We start from the raw sequence: 18632 nt of genomic DNA, 5'->3' as shown, positions 1-18632 counted from the left end.
ATAAACTGCTAATATTGTTGAACAAATGAATGAATAAATGCCAAAACTAATCCACTAAATAAGTCATTAGGAGAAAACTACATACTATGAAATAATCTCCAATTAAAAAATATTTACTTTTACTTCATTTGCTCTAGCCTAAAACTCACTGTTTAATTATTTTAGACTGCATGCGGCACAGACAGCATGAGAGAGAGATAAAACCTGTCAGGTAACATTTATGGAATAACTTGATAGAAAGTAATCATCTCAATATATGGAGAGAATGCCTATTTCAAATAGTTCATACAACCAGTATGTTAGGGAATAAAACACACTAAAGCTTCTTTGGATATGTTGAGCTATACGATTTTTGAGAGTCTCTCATCCAGGGAGGTCTTCCGTAACTATTTTGAACACATGGGCTTCTCTGTGAACCAAATCTTCATCATGCGCATTAAAGGCAGGACCTGTGACAGTCTGAGACACCGATCCCATGCTGTGAATGCAGAGTCTACTAACTGCTACTGTGCCCCCATAATGTCAGACACTGTCCTTGGTCTACGCTGAGTGTGTCCTCTCATTTAGTCTCCTGAACACCTTGCAAAGTCCATCCAGAGTACGACACTTTCTAACCCCAGCATGCATTCTTGCAACGTCCATATAAGGATGTCTTAGGCTTTGGAACAGACCAGAGAACCCGTCAGACTGCTAGCAAGACACAGATGTCTACTATGGCAGAGACACTGACTGCTCACTAGGTAGCCAAAGGCATCTCTTAGCCTCCCAGTCTGCTTGCAGACAGGCAGATCATGGAACTAACAGTGAGTGACAGGCTCTGAGCAAGAGCAAAAGGTGTCACCTTAGGGCCAAAGCTTGTAAGAGCTGGTGTAAGACTCCCCAGCTCTCTCTGCTTCCCTTGACACCTTTTTGGAGAGGTTTTGTGTTCCAGATGGTATAATGGCAAGATGGTTGAGCCTTTAATAATCCAATGTGGCAAAAATCAAGAGGGTAGTGAGCCTGTTTCACAAAATGGCAGCACAAAGCAAGACCTGCCAACCCATGCTGGACACATAGCATCAGCAATAAATCACCTTTTGTTCCTTAAGCCATCGAGGTTTCAGGGTTAGCTCATTTCTACAGCATAAGCTGCTCTATCCTGACTCATAGAGGGTGGAGCAAATGTAGGTTTACAGTGTGAATACAAAAACACAGTTTATTCTTATATATTATTTATTAATTATTGTATTATTTTTCCATACGAATAACTGTAAACCTACTTTTGCCCCACCCTGTACAACCAGTAGCAAAAAGTATTTCAGAGTTCAGTTGTTCCAGAAACCATTTCATGTACCAAACTCTTATTTCTAAAAGAGTTTTTAAACTTTAAAGACACGACCTAAAACAACTTTTCTTTGGCAGTAATCATGTAAAAATACCAAAAGAACTTCAGAACAGACACTCGCTACTGCCTCTGATAGCTATTCTGAAAACTAAAGGCCCAGTACATACATTCTTTGTTCCATTTGACTGAATTTCAGATTCAACTCCATCCTTCCCGTCACCCTGAAAAGCATGTTGGTTTAGAGCCTACATAAGACTCAAGTTAAAATACTGTGCTCTTTAGCATTCATATTTTAAGAGCTTTATATAGTTCTTACTGTTCTGCTTCCTAGGAATTGATTTTGTTTTCTGTAAGCAGAAGTGGCCACTTTAATCTGGAAATCTCTTCTTGTGGATTCATTCTGTGGGTGAGTTTGTACTTCAGCTTCAGACTACCAGGAAATGATTTTATTATTATAACTAGTAGCCAAAATAATGATGAGAGTTTACAATCAGCAATACTTTACAACGAGCCTGACCACTTTATAACATTATCTTGTTAACTTTCATGATATTGGTACCATTGCCTTTTTCTCTTATAGATTAAGAAACAGAGGCTTAAAAATATTGCATACTTCACCCTAGCTAGTAAGTGGTTTGGAATTACCAGTCAGTCTGACCTCAGAGCCTGGACTCTTATGACTGATAACCCCAGAACTTCTCAAAGTGTGCTGCATGGGGTGATCCTGGGTGGTTTATAGACAAGTTATGTTTAAACAGTTCATGTTGTTAGAAAGAAATGCAACTAACACAGGTAACCTTTTCCAGACCTTATTGCTTAGAACAAGGTCAGGGTAGATAATCAACTTGTTTTGTTTTAGTCAGGTGGTTAAAAAAATGTTAACAGTACAATTGATAATTCAATATTTCAAAAATCAAGAAGGTGCTAGGCAAGTAATGAAAAGCTGGAAAATGACGGGCTACATTTTTCAACACGGAGGGGAGAACATGAAGACTGCAGCACAGAACGCAAGGTCCAGCTTTGGCTGCATGCAGCTAGCTTCATGGCATCACCGCTGTGGCTCCTAGTTTTTCTCTATACACTATTAGCTGAAACTTTGAGGTCTCAGAGCTCTAAAATATATGGTCTTAGAACATGCCTTTGAAATATGAGGCACCTTCATTTTTATATCCTTTAAACTATACATGCTCCCCTCCCTTTATCTAACATAAATTAATTAATTAATTAATAATAAAATAAAATATGTGACCTTAATGCCTTAGCTAACTATTGTGGCCTTACTTTATTTTATTATCCAAATGCAAAGAAATAGGAAAAACTGTCATAAAACACAAGCTATGATATTTTTGTAAGACAGAGTCAAATGCAATTGTTCTGTCACTCATCTTTGAAGATTCAGTCAACATATGGACACTAAGAAGTATACTCAGGCCCTGGCTGGCATAGCTCAGTGGATTGAGCGTGGGCTGTAAACCAAAGTGTCACAGGTTCAATTCCCAGTCAGGGCACATGCCTAGGTTTCAGGCCATGCCCCCCAGCAACTGCACATTGATGTTTCTCTCTCTCTCTCTCTCTTTCTCCCTCCCATCCCTCTCTGAAAATAAATAAATTTCTAAAAAAAAAAAAAAAGAAGAAGAAGTATACTCAACGTATGGCACAAATGTTGGTCAACTCTCTATTACTGGGTCCATGACAAGATAAGAAGCTGGTACCAGAATATGAAATACCTACATCAAGAAGCCCGTTATTCAATTTAGATAATTTTTAATAGCGAGACTTTCTAAATGAAGGAAGCAGTTACACTGATTTACATTCTGGCGGAAGTTTCTCATCTAGCACCAAACCGACGGTCGCCCGGCACTCTGAGCAGCACAGGTGTACAGCGCAGTGTACACTTCTCAGCTTCACAATGTGCATTTCCCTCACTCTGCTCGGGTGCCCAAAGCTGCCCGCAAATGAGAAATGTCAAGTCAAGCCTTTTGAAGTGTTTTTCTTTTGAATAGTCATAAAAATAAGCACAAGGCCAAACATGAAGAGGAATTACAGTGTGAGGCTGAAACAAATGTGACAGGCCCTGCCTCCTGTTTCAAGGGTGCCCACTTGATCTTTCACGGAAAGCTGTGTGAGTTTGCTATCCGAAGTGTTTCTCAACAAAATAAACACTGGGCTCTTCTTATTTAGTGAGTTTGGGAAAAGGCAACGTGAAACTTGTGAGGGGTCAATTCTAATTTTGGAGACCAACCAATAAATGATAAACCTAGTGGTTTCTGCAAACCATATGCAAGGCATTAATTGCTGTAATTTGGAGATCCAGGGCTACAGCCACACCATGACCGTGTCTGGAAGTCTCGGGGTACATGTGAGAAAATGTAATTAGCATTTGATTTGAGAACCATGTTTACACCCATTTTCCCCAAGTGGTGGCCTAATAGTTTCGACTTTTTTTCTTTGTATTCCCAACAAAACCCATATACTGCCTAAAATGGCAAGAGAAAGATTTGTATTTCTGATCCAAGAGGGTATATTTTCCCTCCACAATAGGAATGCTGAATAGTCAGCTGGAATGAGTTATACAGTGTAAAATATTATTAACAATTAGGCAAACCAAAAACAAAAACAAAAAAACCTCAAACTTATAGACAGCCAGGAAATACAAGCCAAGGGAAGCACAATCAGAATGTGGAGTCTGCCAGTAAACTACACCTTGCTGGCCCGATGCTCCACCCAAATCCTTCCCCTTTGGAACTTATTTCTATTGAGACCATTTCTCTGTTCCACAAATAAAACTAGATGTTGCTAGGAAACAGCCCAGATTCTCAGGACACAACTGAAGGGGAGCAGCTGCTTCCTACCAAGAGGTATAGAAATCTGAAGCTATTTCTGACACACGTGCTACTGTTACGAAACCTGCATTTTCAGCACCTCTATTTCATAGAACTCAGGAGCTATTTAGCAAGAACAGCCTTCAATTTATGACATAACTATGACCCTGAAACTCTTTTCCCCATCCCAGCCTTGCATTTTTTTCCTTTTCTTTCAGGTCTTCTCCAAATGTATCATCTCACCTATCTTCATTTAAAAATGACAAACTGACATATTTCCAAGTTACTGATTAGTCACTGAAAGATCCTCCATTACATTATTAGTCCTACTACACTCTTGAACATTTCCACATGACTTGGAGTTGCTGTTCTCAAATAACAAGTTTTTTTATTTCTTTTCAAAACAACCTAGTGGTTTTCAGCTGTGTTAAAGCCTCCCTGAAGCAGTAACCACCGAAGCAGCCCTCTCACTCTTCATCCTGCCTTTAAAGGCAGCCGGTGTCCCTCTTTTCCCGTCCTCATCTTTCTTCATACCCACCCTGGCAGCTCAGCAGGGAAGAACTGCTGGTAGAAGGAGGCCTCACTGAAGATAAACAAAGAGTAGAGGACTCTCACATGTGTAGCAAGAACTCTGAAGTGCCAGCAGCTCCTTCTAACTCTCTCTTTTATCATCCACAGCTTTTAATCTTCCTGATTGTCACCTCTTGATGGCTTTAGAGACGCAGTCAAGACATTACAACTTTCCACCAGAGTCTCAAGCACAAGAGAAAGGGAAGTTTAAAGACTCCCTCTTCGTGAAGCTCTGGCTTTTCATTGTAGAAAGAAGTTCACCAAAGTCTTCCCTTTACATCTCTCTCACTGGCCAGAACTAGGTCACGTGCCCACTCCTAGACAACTCACTAGTCAGATTACCATACAGAGTTAAAGCTTTCATGAATGTGGGCAGGGCCTACCTGCCCGAGGTCAAGGGCTGGTTGCCCACATCTTGACCCCAGCAGGAAAAAGGGATCAAGAAATGGATGTCAGTTAGAGACCACATTGCTGCTCCCCATTCTCTCCAAGTGGGGTGGCAGAGTCCCCACAGAAGTGAGGCTGTCTCCAGGACAGCCTTCCAGGGCCTCAAGCGAGAAATGGCTATCTCTGCACAAAGCCAGGTCTCTTGAATTCACTCACGCTGAGGTCCCCAGACAAGCCAGTCTTTCTTTTTAGCACAGCCATGGCCCTGATACTATATAAATGAGCCACAGTTAATATTTTAGATGCAGGGACCCATTTATGCCTTTTAGACCCACTCATTATAGAAGGCCCACTAAAACCAACATCATGCCTGAGAACACCAAGTACCTCATTCTACCTGTGTGGTATTTTTATTTGCAAATGCTAGTCTGTATCAGTCCTAGCCCCTTGAGAGGTCTGAGGGAGCCAGTTCCTCACCCCTCTCCCCTGCCAGGGATCAAAAACTATTAGAAAACACACTAAGAAGAACAGAGGAACAGACAGGACTCAAAGTATCATTTATTATTTATTTAGAGTTCTCTGGGAATAGCTCGATGGAGAAATTAAGTGGAACCTCTTACTGCCTACCCTAAGTCAAAAGCATGGGCGGAACTTCTGCTTCAGGCCATACTGAAGTCATCAGTTCCAGATTAGCCTTCCTAATGGAAACTATAAAAGGAAGAGGTGGTGGTTTCTAGATATTGCCCCACAGGTGGTGTAAGACCAAAATCCTAGGGAGAAGAGAAACTTACAAGGTGACTCTATGACCACTCAGATCTCGGCCAGGGGTGCAGTGCAGGGAACGAGGGTCCATGGCCCTTCTGATGAGCTGAGGAGGCAGCCGTCTCCAGGCAGAGCGCAAGAAAGAGTTATGGAGGAGTGAAGGCCCAAAGCCCATATGTGGATCCCCCACAGGCCTTTGGCTAAAATATGGGCCACACCTGTGCAGGGTAAGACTACCAAGGCTTTCCAGACAGTGGCTGCTACAGGGCTAAGAGTAAAATGGAGATAGCAGAGGGCAAGTAGTGCTGGAGAACACTGCAATTACAGCCCAGTCAGAGCGAAGAGACCTTCTTCGCGTTACAGGCATCCAGCTGAGAAATCAGAAATGCCCCTACTTAGGGATAAGTACACAGTCTTAGAGTCAGGCCTGCTGTAGACCCACCTAACAAAGCCCAAAACCAAGCCCTAGCAAAATCCATAGGACAGCAAACCCAGAGGCTGAATGCCATCAAGTTAGAAGTGCTGGCGAACCACAGTGGGCTCGCCACTAGTCCATCTTAACAAAGTATAAAAGCGTACCTACCAAATTCAAGGAAATAAATCTGCCTACTAGAATAAAAATTAGCATTAAAACAAAAATCATTCCTCAGAACTCAGGCTTTCTATAATATAGAATCCTCAATGTCTACTATAAAATCAAAAATTGTGCTAGATATGCAAAGAAACAAGAAAATGGGACCACAACCTTGTAGAACTACATGAAATGATTTAATATATGTGTCATTGAAGTCCAAGAAAAAGAAGTGAAAACATAGAAGAAGACATTTGAAGAAACAATGGCCAAAATATCCCAACTTGCAGCAAAAACATTTACTTACAAAGCTCAGAGAATCCCAATGAGGATAAATAAATTTTTTTTTAAGTCACACCTAGGTACATTGTAGACAAACTGCTAAAAACCAGGATAAAGAGAAAACATTGAAAGTAGCCAAAGGGGGGGAAAAGTCACTAAATACAGGAGAGCAAAAACACAATGATGATATGTAAGAAACACACAGAAGCATCTTGAAATAAACTGAAGAGGAGTTAGAGTGAGCACTTTCCAAGAGATTTATTTCCTAACTCTACTTTCCTAGACAAATCCTTAGACTGATTCCAGATTTAGCACTCTGACCTTTATTTCTGCCTCCAGAAAATTAAACATAAGAACATGAAAGATTTTGTGGCCTTGGTCATTCAGAGATAGGATGAACTTGGCTGTGAATCCCTTAGTTCCTTCTGGATTAACTCTAGATAGGAAAATACAAGTGGGTTGGGGCAGCAGAAAGAAAGGCAGGGGAAGTGTGAAGTAACAAGAGTCAGTGCCTGAAGTGACTCTAGCATCTTACGGACTAAGTCATTCATACAGAAATCGTCCCATACAGAAAAGATAAAATGGTTTATGTCCCAAAGAAATATCACACAAAAAGCACTTAAGAAAAACATAGTCTGCTCTTTATAGTCTCGTATTAAGCATTACAAAATCTAAAATGAGATGAAAGGAAAAAATATTGTAAGAAAAGTGAAAAGAAAAAAGTTTATGAAATCCAAAAGGGTGAAACTACATCAAAACCAAAAGAGTTCCTTCAGAACAGTGAGATATTTTGTGAACATAATAGATATCAGATATAAAAATATGATTTTTAAATCATGGGACTTCCTCACTTTGAATATATATTTAAACACATTTGGGGGAAATACTGAACTCTGAAGATCTTCCCCTCTTTTATTGTCATCAGAAGAAAAAAACTTCACTGATGTTCTCTTTGCCATTTTAGGTTTCTTGCTATCTAGCTGGATTAAATATGAAGAGATATAAAAGCAAATACAAACCGATTAATATAAAATTCCTTGTCGCAGAGCAACATAAAGTGCAATGTGTTTAACATTCTAATACAATCTCAGCAAGGATGTTACTTTGCCTCAAACCAGGGTTTCTCGACTGTGGCACTGTTGACATTTGGGGACAGATAAGTCTTTGTTGTGAGGGGCTGTCCTGTGCATGTCAGGATATTTAGCAGCAGCCCTGGTCCCCCTTTCCCCCCACAAAGTCGTGCAGACCAGACATGTCTCCAGATATTGCCGAATGTCCCGCAGGGAGAAAAACCGCCCCGGCTGAAAAGCACTGCCCTAAACAGGTCTTTTTCCCCCTAACTTGTTTATTTAAAAACAAAGAAACATACTTGATTTATAATCTACATTGCAAGCAACAATGTCTTTTTAATAAAACAACTGATGTTAGCTTTTTTTAATTCCCTTCGTTCAGTGAACAAGTTCTCTAACTTTGGGGAATGTTAGATTTTATTGTCGTTTGATTTACATTTTTTCATTGTGGTTAGTTAATAAGTGTTGACCTTTGCTTTCAAATAAAACAGACTTATATTTTCTGGGATACATTATTCATCGTTCACCTACCTAAGGAGACAGCTTAACTGAAGAGAGCTGGGACACTGATTAAAACAAATAGCAACCTATTTCTCAGTCATGTGTTAGAAGAATATGACACTTTCTTCACCTAATTGATCTAGGACACATCAAAGATTCTGAAATAATATTTCAGACTGAAAGTTGTCCTTAATAAAATTCAACCTTCAGAAAATACAGGACATTTTTTCAGATCAGTTATCTAAATCTAGGAATCTTTTTCATCAGTGTAAAAAACATTCATAAATGCCAACAGCCATCCCTTTCCAATGTGGAACTATTTCTCAAGAGCAATGTGAAGTTTTAGAAAGAAAATACTGTGAAATCTGCAGGTTCTGACATTTAATTAGGGTAGAGATATAACCACAGAATTCATATCAGCAAAGGTATCTATAACTGTCCCTCCCCCACCCAAAGAAAAAGAAAGAATTCCCAGAATCTTACTGTTTTTAGTTATACATATGAGTTCTTTTTACAGGAGAAATACAGACAGTATAAAGTCAAAGTAAAATGTAGGCTCGCAGACACAGCAAGTCCATTGCATTTGACTCACCTATGTGATAAAGTCCAATCCAGTCACTGGGATCCACCTCCTCTTTAATGTCCCAGAAGATAATGAGATTCTGGGCTTGCCCCAGCGTGTACTCATACATGCTGGCAGTCAGGCTGGAACGGCTCTCAGAGGTCACCAGGTCCGTGTCACTGTTGGCCCGCTGCAGGGTCATGTTCTCTGGCATGGAGCTCTGGGCGGCGAGGCTCTGGAGGTTCTCGGGGCTCAGAGTGTACCGCATCTGGGGATTTCGACGTCGCACAAAGAGCAGGTGTTCCCGGGCTGAGCTGGCCATCCCGTCTGCCTCTCTGAGGTTGGCTTCCTACAAAGCTGCAAGACCAGACAAGCACACAGCATTAGGGCTGCAAAACGAGGAATTAGGTTTAAGCCTCCCAGACATAAAGCCTTGAGGAGTGTCTATTAAAGCCTGACCATACAATAATCTTTCACTATCAAAATAAAACTTCTTATTCTACTGTCAACTGCTGATGTCAGAAACCACTGAGGTCAGACAATGGCCAAGGCCATCACAAGCCTGTGGCCCTCGATTTCACGCAGCACAGCTTCCTCCTAGGAAGTAAGGAAGAAAAGGATTCCTCTACCATCCCTTTTAGGTCTATCGTTTTTCCTTCAGAAATGGCACCCTCTTCTCTTTCATCCCCCCACACATAATTATTTGCTGCTGCCATTACATTTTAAAATAGCAAGGCAAAAAATTTTGACACATGCAAAACACAGTTGAAATATTCCACTCAGGACAAATTCATTTGCTCAATTTCTTTTGCATAGGAATGTAACTCACTAAAGTCTTTTTCAGGAGCTCCTCATTTAACTGCAGTGGCTCTCATGGTTAAAATTACAACATCCAAGTGTGCCCTATCCCTCCTTTCTTGTTTGCTTTTCCTTTCAATAACAATTTTTATGATGCTATTCACATAGTACCACATAGTACCACGCACTTATTTATTGGTTATCGTGTACTTTCCCCACAAGGATATAAACTTAGGGAAAGATAGTCTCTTCAGTAAGCTAAAACCAAATTTAAAACTTGAACATGGAGCTGAAACCATAAAACTCCTATTAGAAAATACATGCAGCAAGCACCCTGACATCGGTTTTGGCAATGGTAGTTTGGATTTGACACCAAAAACAAAGGCAACAAAAGTAAAAATAAAGAAGTGGGGCTGGTCCAACTAAAAAGGCTCCATACAGCAAAGGAGGCAATTATCAAAATGCAAAGGCAACCTATGGAATATCAGAAGGTATTTGCAAATCATGAATCTAATAATGGGTTCATATCCAAAATATAATTTTTAAAAATCATACAAGTCTAGTGCCAGATGGGTACTAGGAATATCAGAGGAACAATTACTAAAGTATATGATCTAACCACTATGGTATACACCTGAAATTAAGACAAAATAATATTGGATATAAACTGTAACTAAAACAAATTTTTTTAAATCATACAACTTAATAGCAAAAAAATACAATTAAAAATGGACAGAGGAACTGAATGTACATTTCTCCAAAAAAGATATACAAATAACCAATAAACACATGAAAAAGTGCTCAAACATCACTAATTATCAGGGACATACATATCAAAGCTACAATGAGGTATCACGTCACACCTGTTAGAATGGCTATTATCAAGAAGACAAGTGGTGGTGAGGATGTAGAGAAAAGGGAACCCTTGGGCACTGTCAGTGGGAAGGTAAATTAGTAATACAGTCATGATGAAAACCAGTACGGCAGTTCCACAAAAATGAAAAATAGAACTAGTCTATGATCCAGCAATTCCACTTCTGGTATTTATCCAAAGGAAATAAAAACAGGATCAAAGAGCTCTCTATAGCCCCATGTTCACTGCAGTAGTATTCATAGTAGTCAAGATACAGTGACAACCTAAGCATCCATCAACAAATGAATGAATAAAGAGGTGGTATAGGAGGTCCATCCAGAAGGTATCCAGCCATGTGCTATGAAAAATAGAGACATTTATTGGAGAAGATACAAGATACAAGAAACACTGTATATAGGACAATGACACCTCAGTCCCCTTCAAAGCAGGCACCTTGGGACCTCACACAGTTCTCCCATTTGCAATCAACTGCCCCATCATATTTTCCTGAATTTCATCGACTGTCTGAAATCTCTTCCCTTTCAAAGGTGATGTTAGTTTTGGGAAAAGCTAGAAGTTGCAGGGTACCAAATCTGGGCTTTAGCAGGGCTGAGTCACCTGGATGATTTCCTGTTTTGCCAAAAGATTCTGCGCAAGAAGTGATGCATGAGTGGGCACGTTGTCATAATGAAGCTGCCAATCACCAGTTACCCATAGCTATGTCCTTCTGAATCAACGAAATAAGTTTCCACAATATATATATATTGAAATCATATTATATATGTTTCCACATTATATATATAATGAAATATGATTCAGCTGTGAGAATGAAGGAAATCCTGCCAGTTGTGACAATATAGATGGACCTTGGGCATTATGCTAAGTGAAATAAGCCAGAGAAAAACAAATATTATCTCACTTATATATGGAATCTAAAAAATAAAAAGGAAAAAAGGTCAAATTCTTAGAAACAGAGAGTAGAAGAATGGTTACCAGGAGCTGAGATGTGGGACAAATAAGGAAAGGCTGGTAAAAGGACACAAAACTTCAGCCATGTAGTACCAGGTTTAAGGATCTAGCATAAAGTATGGTGACTACAGCTGATGATACTGTGTGATACCATTGAAATCTGGTCAAAGAGTAGACCTTAAATGTCCTCACCAAGGGAAATATATGTGAGACAATGGATATGCCCATTAACTAGAAGGGAAAATCCCCTAACAATGTATACATAAACATCACCACAATGTACACTTTAAATATCTTACAGTATAATTTGCCAGTTGTACCTCAGTAAAGTTGGAAGAAGGCAAGACTGTAAGCTGCACAAAGGCAGAGATTTTCATCTGTTTTGTTGACTACTTTATCCCCAGTGTCAACAACAGTGCCTGGGACATGATAGGTATCGATAAGTATTTATTAAAAACTTCTGTTATTTTAATAGGGAAATATCATAGTCACTGAATTGATGCCTATGGCAGCAATTTTCAACCTGTGCACCACAAGAACTTCTAGAACACGCGATACCTGACTGTGCAGTCAGGGACACTGATCCTTTTTCCCTTAGACGGTCAAATAAAAAAATGGCAGTGGCCAACACAACCAACGCCATCTGGTGTGAATGATTCAAAATTATACCTATTTTTTTGACAGATCGGTAAAAAAATATCCTATATTTTTGGTGTGTCACAGAATTTTAGTAATTAGTTTATGTGTGCCCTGAGATGAAAAAGGTTGAAAATCACTACTCTGTGGCTGAGAGTTGGGAAGAGAAACACTAGGACTCGAAAATGAATTAAAGAAATTGAATGCTAAAGACCACATTTACACATGAAAAATCACTATCCGTCTCCCTAGTGCTGGGTGACCCTGTACTCAGGTAAAAAGGAAGAAAAAAATGTCCGTCCTCGCCCTGCCTTCCTATTCAACATGGCTTCCAGTTCCCGGAGCTCGGAAGTCAACTATGTTAGAACACACAGGTCTTTGAGTTATACAGCTCACGACTCAAGAACATGGCTCTTCAAGAATTGTTTCTACATAAAAATTTAATTCCAACTCTGAAACAACTCACTTGTAAAGAACTTTTAAAGCTCACCACTCATAGACTGGTGACTACACGTAGTGAGATGTGAGATTAGAGAGAGAAGATTAGGAGAGTTTGGGTGCAGCATGTGAAGTAATTCCGTTGGAACCTCACCAAGAATCAGGAGCATAGAGCCATTCCAGGGTCCTGAGCAGAGGAGTCAAAATATGAACTGTAAGTATGGGATGAGAGCTTATGCAGGGCTGATCGTCAGAGGAAGAAAACAGAGGTGGGAAACCAGATAGCAGCTAGTTAGGGCATCTCACACTGACTACTGAAAAATGGATTTTAGTTACACAAAAAGATCACAAATATTTCAAAACAAACAAACAAAAAAGCCTAAAGACTTGGCAAGAGATTGACTACAGGGGATAAAAATGAAGAAATTAGAAATAAATTCTGGATTTTCAATCTAAGCAAAAACAGAATCCCAGAAACTTTTTTTTATTGTTGTTTCACCCCACCACGGTCCTCCGCCCCACCCTTCCCTGCCTCCCACCCTCGAACCTACCAGCCTTGGCTTTGTCCATGTGTCCTTTATGTATATACACGTTCCCTGATGGACCTCCCACTATTTTCCCCCATTATAGCTCTCCTCCCTCCCTTCTAGTTACTGTCAGAATCCCAGAAACTTTTGATAAGGCTGAGACAAATCAATACCATTTGGGGTGAGTGTGAAGTAAATGCCATATATCCATGTCACGATGTCCTAAAGACTCTTGTGAGGGTGGGCATGAGTTGCTCATTATTATGAGGCCAGGGATAAAACAAGTATTCAAATATAGTTTCTGCTTAATAGTGCCCTTAGTATTTAGTATTTAAAATTGACTGTGCCAATGTATTTCTTAAGAGCTTATCAGTTCAGTGTTTAAAAACCTCATTCAGATGCTTTGCTTTACTTTACATCACTTAGATCAATGGAAAAGAGTAAGAATGCTTCAATTACAACGAGCTGCTATTACCAAACCTGATGTGGAAAACTTCATTTTTCCCTTATAGGAAAAGTAATACATGTTTAGATTTCACATTTCTATAATGAATAGAATCAAACACCATTCAAAAAATACATTTACAAAGTTGCATAAAGGTGAAAAAATCAAACCACTCTAAATTTTATAGTTAAACGTTTTAGTCTAGTGCTACTCAATAAGGAATGACTGCTTTTGATTTTCTGCTACTGAAATCTAAGAATTCTTAATTGGCTTCTTGGTTTCACATCTATGCTCTCTGCAATGAGAAAGACAAATTTTCTTCAGAATATTACCCACGCTCTTCTGAAAAGCTTTAGAAGATAAAGCTGATAGTAAGGGAAGCTGCGTAGCCTCCACCATAGTTATGAACAGGAAGAAGGTTCTTGAAAGCTCCTTCACTAATCCCTCCCACGGTGAGCCTCTGCTGCTGCTCCGGGTCCCATTCCCAACGGACGCGATTTACCTGGCTGTAGCACTCCTTAAATAAACCCTCCCTCTTCTCATTGTGATTAGGTCTGCACTATGCTGCTCTCTCAGATAACAGACATCTGCTTAAACAACCCAAAACAAAATCACTTTTCTTCCAGAGGTCAAGAGAGATGTAATTACTAAGCACATTGCAAAACACCTTAGTATACAACTTCATTCCCCAAAGCAGCAGATTTTGTTTAGAAGAGACAGAAAGGAGCAGATGACAAATAAATTAAGCAACTGTTTTTATCTAAAATATTTTTGCTAGAGCATTTGGAGGTGAATGTCAGTTTACTTAACCTCACCTGAAGGGTAATCACGGAACCCATGCACTAGCAAATGATTTTCACCTACCCTGGAAACTGATAAATAAAAGCAATAATAGCTAATGTCTCTGTTTAACCCTTGAAAATTCCCCAAAGTGCCACACACCCACACAAACCCATACCTGTTTATACTATGCTTCAAACGCCATGTGTGTTTTACCACATAAGTGAGGAAAACAAAGAGGAATAAAACTATATTTATGTGAAGAGACACTAAAGAACATTAGTCTGCAAAAAGGAGAGATATGAGATGTCTGGAAAGAGAAAACAAAGACCCATCAGACCCAACAATGCCAGGCGGCATCTGAGATGAAGAAATTCATCAGCAAACTCTCAACCAAGGATCCCTCCCAGCAATTTTCCACTGTGTCCACTGCTAAGACAAAGCATTCCCAGTCATTATCGGTGTTTATCAGACACAGTTAGAACCCAGAGCTCAGCTGACTGGGCAAGAGAGTGCTAGTAAAACGATTAAGGCCAGAAACCTCTCTCCTGTACACCTGCAACTAACTGCCCATCACTCCTGGGCACTGATGGAGAGCCTGGGGTGATGCAGCCCCACCTCACTTCTTCCTAGGTGGAAAGTTTCCAAAAATGCAATTTTCCCTCCAGGCTGCTGCCCTTTAAGAAAAGGCTCTTCTCCCTGCAATTTTATCAAATGATACCTCATGACCCCCAACATAAAAATAACCCACTTATAAATTTGGAAAAGGGAAGTACCCAAACAGAAATAAACTGTTTTAAGTTCCAAAAGCTGTTGATTTTAAAAACTGAGTCCAACAGTGCTTTCAAGATGTTGATTTAGGTTTAAATCACTAAATATGCAATTAGGTGAGAAAATAATTAGGATTTGGTTTAACTCTTTTTAGTTCTTTGAACTCAATAAGGTTTCTAATTCGATTATTTAATTAAACTGTTCTGTGTAGGTGTGATTAGACAATTCACAAAAGAAAAAATCATCAGTAATTATATATAAAAATAAATGTAAAAAATAAGCTGTGATTTTTTTTCTCCCCTAAAACGTCAGTGTTGGGAAACAACAGTCTGCAAAAGGAAAGGCAGAGACCCGCCTGCTGCTGAGGGGAGCAGCTCTACAGCGCTTGCTCGGACTCGCTCGCTCACGCCTCTGACTCAGTGATGCGTCCGGGGCTCAGCCTAAGGAAAGGGGCAGAGACACTGGCAAAGATTTATGAAAAGAAATGCTTACCACAACATTATTCACAACAGGACACAGCTTGAAAGCAAAATAAATTTTCAACAATAACGAAGAGTTCAATTATGGGATATTTACATTATAGACTACTATGGAGCCTTTAAAAGCATATTTTTTAACATTTAAATTGGGAACTTGTTCACTCTAATATAATAATTGAAAGCAAATAGTGTTATATACACAATATACAATTGACCCTTGAACAATGTGGAAGTTAGGGATACGGATCACCTGGCTCAGTTGAAAATCTACATATGATTACTGACACCCTAAAAAACTTAACTACTTAACAGCCTAATGTTGACCAAAAGCCTCACTAATACCATAAACAGTCAATTAGCACATATTTTGTATGTTATATGTATTATTTATTAGACACAGTATTCTTACAATAAGCTAGAGAAAAGGGTGTTATTAAGAAAATCATAGGGAAGAGAAAACATGTTTACAGCACTGTATATGTTTGTTGAAAAAATCCACATATAAGTGGACCTAAGCAGTTTAAACCCACATTGTTCCAGGGTCCACTGTACTTAAATTGTGTTAATAAACACATATAGAAAAAAAGACACTTGTTCAGCAGTTATAAATGGTGGGATTACAAATGATTTTCCTTCCCTTTTGATATGGCACGTCAGTTGCAAGGGACAGAAACTCCTCTGATAAACTGAAACGTAAAGGAAGCTTACTGGAAAGACACAGGTAGCTCACAAAGTAAAAAGAAGAAGAAAAAGAATGAGCCAAAGATGCTCTGGGATGACAGTGGCCACCAGGATCAGGCCACCCGGACATCTGTCCCCTCACCACCATCATGTTGCTCAGGACTGAGTCCTGGAAGACAATCCTGTGGACTCTTAGAGAAGAAGAGAAGAACTAGACCAGCAATTCTACCAAAACCCATGGCAGTGGGGGAGAAGTGATTCCTCGAGAAGTGAGCTGTTAGCACAAAAGGAAATGAATGCTGGACAAAAATAAAGGAAAAACACTAACAAAACGTCAGCACCCAAATGGCAGACCCTTAAATATACCGTGAGAGGAGAATATAGGATGGCGAGTGTGGGAAGAACCGAGGCAGCATCTTTACTCATTTGCCGTGGCAGCTGGGCACAGACTGTCACGAGGCCCTGACTGGAATGAGAGTCATTGGCATCGACACCAATTTTTTAAAACACTGACTATTCTTTTTAAATGCTATTAAATTAAGAAGAGCAAAACTTCATCTCAAGAATCATTTTTAAATGTCATGTCAGATTAGGAAAACAGAGACCAAAACTTCATATATTTTCTAAAATCAATCTGTTTTTCAGTAAGCACAGATGAAGTTCCATGGTCGATCTAGGTATTAAAAAAGAAAAGAAAAACTCTGCTTCTATATCAGGTACTGTGGTTGGTTTGCTTGTCTACTTACAAATATTGATGCTTTATGTGGGGGAAATGGAATCAACTCATTTTAGAGTCATCTCTTTTGAAAGATATTAAGCTTTTACTCCCTGTAAATCCTTAGGGGGAACAATGCCTTTTTTCTTTTGCATGGAATAAATCCCAAAACATTATCTTCAGCTAAAGCTGCCAATAATTACCAATTGTTTGTAAAAGGTATTCAGATATTTAAGAATTATGCATTATTTTGTGTTGGTTGAAACACATTTAGTGGGAAAGTTTTCTTTGCAAAGAGAAATGACAAAACATAAGCTCCTAGTTACTCATTGTCAGAAACTGCTAGAAAAGATAACCAACTGCATTTAAATACAATAGTTTATTCCATTAAACACCAGAGGTCATAACTCTATAAGCACTAGTAATTGCAGCATGTACTCTCTGCCATACAGAACACATTTTCATTATTATTTTTATTGTTGTTCAAGTACAGTTGTCTCCATTTCCCCCCCCGACAACACCCCCTTGCTCCACCCATTCCCAACCCCACCCTCGATCCTACCCCCTTAGGCTTCATCCATGTGTCTTTTATACCTGTTCCTTCATAGCCTGTCCCCCTTTTTCCCCCATTATCCCCTCCTCCTCCCCTATCACTGTCAGTTTGTTCTTTATTTGAATGTCTCTGGTTCTATTCAGCTTGCTTGTTTGTTTTGTTGATTAGGTTCCACTTATAGGTGAGATCATATGGTATTTGTCATTCATGGACTGGTTTATTTCACTTAGCATAATGCTCTCTAGTTCCATCCATGCTGTATAGTATATGCTGTATACATACTATAATATAGTATAGTATGTATACAGCTCCTGCTGTATAGTATTCCATTGTGTAACTGTACCAGTTTTTTGACCCACTCATTTACTGATGGGCACTTAGGTTGCTTCCAGCACTTGGCTATTGTAAATAATGTTGATATGAAATGAACAGTGGGGTGCATAGGTTCTTTAGAGTTGGTGTTTCAAGATTCTTAGGGTATAATCCCAGCAGTGGAATTGCTGGGTCAAAAGGCAGTTCCATTTTTAGTTTTATGAAGATATTCCCTACTGTTTTCCACAGTGGCTGCACCAGTCTGCAATTCCACCAACAGTGTACTAGGGTTTCCTTTTCTCCACAACCTCGCCAGCACTCGCTCTTTGTTGATTTGTTTATGAGGGCCATTCTGACAGGTGTGAGGTGATAACTCATTGTGGTTTTAATTTGCATCTCTCTGATGGCTAGTGATGCTTAGCATCCTTTCCTATGTCTCTGGGCCTTCCGTATGTTATCCTTTGCAAAGTGTCTGTTCAGGTCCTTTGCCCATTTTATAATTGGGTTGTTTGACTTCCTGGAGTGGAGTCCACATAGAACACGTGTTTTAACCTTCATGCCTCTCTCTTTCCTTTCCCACTGTCACCATAGTACTGAGCCAAGTTCACATCATGTATCTAGACCATCACTTCTCAGCAGGCCTCTCTGATCTTTGTATTTTCCCCAGACAATCCATCTACTCAGTCCCTGAAGCTCTTTTTGACAATATTCCCAAACAACTAAATAACATAATTAAGGGGCCAAGATGGAAATAAACAAAGGGGCAGGGATGGGACCACGTTTTAGCAGAGTGAGCAGGGCAGGCTTCTCACAGGCAGTGACAT

The 18632-nt window shown here is 39.6% G+C and overlaps 1 protein-coding gene across 2 annotated transcripts in view; it reads right to left on the bottom strand.

Annotated features, from left to right (window-relative positions):
* Nucleotides 1-18632, bottom strand: part of HECW2 (HECT, C2 and WW domain containing E3 ubiquitin protein ligase 2) — a 353554-nt gene that overhangs the window by 209703 nt on the left and 125219 nt on the right. For both annotated transcript variants that reach the window (XM_028508950.1, XM_028508951.2), the window contains exon 2: nucleotides 8882-9208. In XM_028508950.1, the coding sequence (XP_028364751.1) occupies nucleotides 8882-9173 (292 nt within the window). In that variant the 5' untranslated portion in view covers nucleotides 9174-9208. The remainder of the gene's footprint in view (nucleotides 1-8881; nucleotides 9209-18632) is intronic.

Source organism: Phyllostomus discolor, chromosome 4, assembly GCF_004126475.2.
Source record: "Phyllostomus discolor isolate MPI-MPIP mPhyDis1 chromosome 4, mPhyDis1.pri.v3, whole genome shotgun sequence".
In the NCBI taxonomy this organism is placed as follows: domain Eukaryota; kingdom Metazoa; phylum Chordata; class Mammalia; order Chiroptera; family Phyllostomidae; genus Phyllostomus; species Phyllostomus discolor.
Note: the sequence above shows the minus strand (reverse complement) of the source record. Positions and strands in the feature narration are given on the sequence as shown.